Below are 5,773 nucleotides of genomic sequence, written 5' to 3' on the forward strand. Positions count from 1 at the left end.
AGAGTGCAGCGTCTTTCTTGCTGCCTGTCAGTGCTTTTGACATCCATGTTTGCTAACGCGATGTTCTATAAGTTAGAAGGGAATTACGAACAGCCTATCCAAGTTGGACCGTTAAAAATTTCGTGGAGACAAGTTGTGACTGGCTTTGAAAGCGCACTTGTTGTGGCACCCATAAACATTATCATAGCGTTATTTTTTCAGAAAGGAGCTGAAAAGTATGCAACAAATAACGGCTATTGTCATAAAGGCACCCTTATCACTGGTATCGCTTGGTTTTTGTTGCTCTGTTCTTGTACTGTTTCGGCTGCGTTTTCAATCTTCTACAGTCTAATTTGGGAAAATAGTGTCAGCGAGCAGTGGCTGTCTTCGATGCTGATCTCATTCGCCCAGGACATAACAATCAAGGAACCAGTAAAGGTGTTCTTCACAGCTCTAACTATTGCAGCCATTTTAAGGATAAAGGCAAAGAGATCAAAAGTACATGCCTCTGAAAGCCCTCAACAAGCTAAGATTAAGTACTCTAAACAAAAGTTTTGGGAACTACAATTATCAGATGTGGAAAAGATGAGGAGACAACAAGCTAAGAAACAGAATCTGACACGTTACTTCACAGAGTTGGTTGCATACTTGGTCTTTGTTTTCTTGCTAATGGTAGTGTGCTATGGAAATAGAAATGATCATCGGTACTTGATGACGAAATCAATCAGAGATGGACTACCAAGGTTCAGCAGGGTGAGTAGACGCTATTTGATTTTGATTAATGTATTGCTGAAATTTCCGCGTTTGATTGATCTTACAGCTTTTATTCCTATGTGGGGTTCAAATATGATTATACAAGGGGAAATATTACTTTCACTGGCCTGCTGAAGAACTGGAAAATAAAATTGTTTATAGACAATTCAGACATTGGCTAAGGCACTTTCTGCTATGGTGACTGACGTTTTGAGCAAGACTTAGACTCAACACTAAGGAGAGATTCCAAGAAGAGTGGTATAATGCCTTAAAGAGATTGACATTCTATCAACCTTTGAACACCCAAGATCCTTTAGTTAATTCTCCCCTCTTTTGCTACACATTTCCTTGTTAATTAGTTAGAAGAATTTGGTGTTAGATCAAGGCTTCAAGTTCTACATAATAACTTTGAGCATTCTCATTACTTGTTTACTGAATAATGTATGGATATCTTGGGGAGAAGTTCTATGTTAATCACTTCTGGGAGTTACAGGGTTAAAGGAGGAGATTCGGAAAGTGGCTGCTAACTCACACAAACGTCATTGAAATAAATAAACAAAAATTAATTTTTGAGGGAATGGGGTGGAATGGGAAATAGACATAATTTTGGGAATTAGCAATAATAGTCTATAAATCGGCTTAAACATACTTACTCTTTTGTGTGGATCGAACTTCTCATCTATTCATACAGCTAAACGAATAAACCAAACGAGATATATCTAGTAAATGGCTTGAACCCGGGGATAACATGTGAAGGTGTAGTCTGATCGTCCGGGTGAGTGTAGTCCTGAGAAGGACTGTTGTCGGTGGTAGTGACTGACGTTTCGACAACCCGTGCTGAAGTCATCATCAGAGTCATGATGATGACTCTGATGATGACTAACCTACAGCACTGACTGTTTTCAACGACTGATTCTGGAAAGCTGGTTTACTAACATAGAACAGACTCCCCTAAACAGATATCAACAACTACCCGCCCCATACAAACGACTCATTCACGACATAAACATCACAAACGACCGAAAAAGAACGACCTAACTTTTCCGACAGATCGAAACAGACCAATCACGACCGAATTACGTCACTTGAGTCTTACAGCCAATAACATCACGGCAAAACCAATCGATCATTTCACACGAACTGGAATAAGAACATTCCCCTGACAACAATCATTCACTTGACTCTGATGATGACTTCCGCACAGGTTGTCGAAACGTCAGTCACTACCACCGACAACAGTCCTTCTCAGGACTAAACTCACCCGGACGATCAGACTACACCTTCACACGAAATATATCTAGTTCGACGATCTTGTATTAATTCAGGTGAAAAACAACACTATGTACTGGAACTGGTTACAGAAAGTTTACATCCCAGGAGTGTTTTCCGGCAGATGGTACAACGGTCAAGAGGAGAAGAAAACAATGTATATTGGTAATAAACACTCTCTTCTTGTCGGCATGGCTCGAATAAGGCAACTCAGAGTGAAATCGAGTAAGCGTTTCCTTGTTTGTTTGTTTAATTATTTATTTATGTATTAATTGTCTTGGATTTTAATGACAAGGTTATTTACACATACACTCTTAATTTGACACTTTATAGTCACACACGTATAACCGGCTCTGATAGTGAAATAATAGTGTCATATATCTCGGTTTGTGACCTTTCTAACTGTTGGGGATTAGCGGAAAGCTGCGTTTCTTATTCAACGTAAAAGTTAGAATCGATAAACGGCATTCCTCTCCCCTTTTGGTAAATTCTAAGGGTTCTACAACTATCTTCCATTTGTCATAACAGAGATGTTCATGTCTTTTTAAAACTACGATTGAAATGATGCAAACCACTGAGTACAATGAATACCAAAACAAGCTTCTTTGGTAACAATCCTTTGTTTTTCAAAATGCAGCACAATGTAAAGTCCCGAACTATATCGAAGAATGTTTCGAGGGATACTCGATAGGGAACGAAGACAAGACCGCGTACAATAAACCAGGCTGGAGGCCTGTTGAGAATGTTACGAGGAATGATGAGTTGCTACGTCTTTGCCCGAGGCCATGGCGATATCAACATGTTGATGACACCGACACTATACCTAGGTGGGGACAGTTCTCCTATTATCATGGAGGAGGATTTGTAGCAGACCTCGGATATCAGAATCATACAGGATTCAGCATAGTAACAGATTTAGAAAAAAACAGTTGGCTTGACAGGAAAACTCGAGTGGTCATCGCAGAGTTTTCTACCATGAATCCATCAGTAAATGTTCTAGGCGTTGCCACATACTTCTACGAGGTTGACACATCTGGGCTGAAAACAGCTTCCATGCAAACTCACAGTCTGTCAATTGATTCTACTGACACTTCCTCTTATCAGTTTTATTCGATTTGCACGTTTCTCTTCATTGTATCTGTTCTTTTGTATTTTGGGAGAGAAAGCTTGAGGCTTTATAATCATCGTTCTCGATATTTTAAGTCCATATGGAATTGGATCGAGATATTCCAAATTTTTTTCTCTCTGTTTGCCGTGGTGACTTATATGATACGACAGAGTAAAGTTATTTCAACGATGGGCAAAGTGCACAAAAACATTTACGCAAATCCAAGTTTTCAAGAAGCTATCACTTGCCAAGAAGTAGAAAACGCCGTCCTTGGTATCCTGATTTTCATCGTCACTACCAAGCTCTTGCGAATCATTCGCTTCAACAATCATGTTGCTCTATTCTCCAAAACATTGAAGATATCTGCACGATCTTTGATCTGGTTTAGTTTTGTTTTTCTAATTTTCTTTGTTGCATTTTTGCACTTCGGTGTCTTGATGTTTGGTTGTGTATCTGAGCGCTACTCTTCGGTGCTAAAAGGAGCTTATTTCCAACTTGAGCTAACTCTTGGTCGAGTGAAAGCTAGATCAATCAATGAACTAACAGAGGCCAACACCATATACGCCAAAGTATTCGCGTTTTTAATTCTTTTAACTCTTACTATCCTCTGCATGAACTTTTTTATTGGGATAATCAATGATGCCCTTTCGGATGCCAAGAACAATGTGAACGAAAATGAGCTGTATGAACTTATTGATGAGGACCGTTGCCCGACCTCAGAAAAAAGAAAAGAGTTTTTCGATGCAATCAGTAAGACACTGAGTCAGTCGAGAGCCTCTCAAAAATCAGTAGAAGTGAAAGAAATAGAATCAGAAAACGTTGGCCTTGACTCCAAGAACCCTTCCAATCTAAACTTTGATTTAATAAGTCAGGCTATCGTAGCCTTGAGGGAGAAAAGATCTAAAGGGACAATTAATAAACAGCAATACAGCACGAGGAAACAATCACTTTTTGACAAGATAAGCAACATGTTAAAATCTCTGAAAGGTGAAAGCAATGACGAATGCAGTAAACGTACAGAAAAAAAGAAAGTACGATTCCAAGAGGATATCGTTGAGTCTTCTCTCTGCAAATTACGTAGGAGAAAGCATGACCTGTTACAACGGCTGGAGAGAATTGTGTCAGGGTTCTCAGAAGAAGACGAAGATTTTCATTATTTATTAAAAACAGCAGAGGCTCGTCACTTCAAGGTTTAGAGACAATAATAAGAATAAGTGAAAGAAAGTAAACAACTATATAAAAAATCATGCAGATAGATAGATAGATAGATAGATAGATAGACAAACAGAGAGCAGATAGATAGATAGATAGATAGATAGACAGATGGATAGATAGATAGATAAACAGACAGACAGACAGATAGATAGATAGATAGATAGATAGATGGATGGATGGATGGATGGATAGATAGATAGATAGACAGATGGATAGATAAATAGATAGATAAACAGACAGACAGATAGATAGACAGACAGACAGACAGACAGATAGATAGACAGACAGATAGATAGACAGACACACAGATAGATAGACAGACAGATAGATAGACGGACAGATAGATAGACGGACAGATAGATAGACAGACAGATAGATAGACAGACAGATAGATAGACAGACAGATAGATAGACAGACAGACAGATAGATAGACAGACAGACAGATAGATAGACGGACAGATAGATAGACAGATAGATAGACAGACAGACAGATAGATAGACAGACAGATAGATAGACAGACGGATAGATAGACAGACAGATAGATAGACAGACAGATAGATAGATAGTCTATTTATCCACACAACGCCTAGGAGCATTTAGCATACTTGTTTACAATGCGCATACGCAATTACAAAATATTGAGAATCATGAAAATTACAGAAGTATAAAAGACTTTAAACATGTGCAGAGCAGAAACAGAAAAAGAATAAACATCATGTGGAAAGCAGAAACAGAAGCGAGCTCTCATTAAATTTAAAGATTTGACAGATGATATTTGTTTCTTAGAGTTTCATGATACTTGCTGTAGATATTGTTGATCACTTTTATTCCTTGTAACTGGTGATTTCTCTTTATCTTATTCGACATTTTATTACTTTTATCTAATGTAGTGTAATGATGGAATTGAATAAGTGCGCTCATTGAATTGGACTTACTTAGCTATTTCTTTAGTTTTTTTTTTTTTTTTGGGAGAAACTAGCAGAACCATGCTACTCTGAAATTCGAACGGAAATAAAGTTATATGCAGGATTGGCATCCTTTTGCTGGTCTCTGGCGTGTTGATTCACTCCTCCCTTACGCTTGTCCAAGTTTTCATGAGATATACACTAGGGGGATCCTTAGAAGAACGAAAGAGATGGGGTTTGCCGCATTTGAAGAGGTTATTTTAATGTAAAGGCGATTAAAAATGATTTTAAGACTACTAGCCACAAGGATACAATTAGGCAGTTTTTAAAAAGAAGTGGCGTTTTCAATTCATAATTTTTTGGTCGTGACAGTTTGTTCAAAAGAAGCATCGGAGCAAGAAGCATCACAGGAAGAAGCATCTAGCCATACTCTGACATAAGCAATCAATGCGGAACAATTTTTTTCAATATATTTATTAAATATATCGAAACATGGACATTAACTATATCGAAACATGAACGCAAAATTAGTTTGCATTACG

At 38.1% G+C, this 5,773-nt stretch overlaps 1 protein-coding gene across 1 annotated transcript in view; it reads left to right on the forward strand.

Annotated features, from left to right (window-relative positions):
- The window catches only part of LOC111347455 (polycystin-1-like protein 2), a 31,373-nt gene extending 26,014 nt beyond the window's left edge, over positions 1 to 5,359 (forward strand). Inside the window, exons 12-14 of the mRNA XM_088749235.1 lie at positions 1 to 732; positions 2,058 to 2,226; positions 2,639 to 5,359. The exon at positions 1 to 732 is cut by the window's left edge and continues 519 nt beyond it. Of these exons, the coding sequence (XP_088605361.1) occupies positions 1 to 732; positions 2,058 to 2,226; positions 2,639 to 4,305 (2,568 nt within the window). The 3' untranslated portion in view covers positions 4,306 to 5,359. The remainder of the gene's footprint in view (positions 733 to 2,057; positions 2,227 to 2,638) is intronic.
- The last annotated feature ends 414 nt before the right edge of the window (positions 5,360 to 5,773 follow it).

This window comes from Stylophora pistillata, chromosome 2 (assembly GCF_964205215.1).
Source record: "Stylophora pistillata chromosome 2, jaStyPist1.2, whole genome shotgun sequence".
Taxonomy (NCBI): domain Eukaryota; kingdom Metazoa; phylum Cnidaria; class Anthozoa; order Scleractinia; family Pocilloporidae; genus Stylophora; species Stylophora pistillata.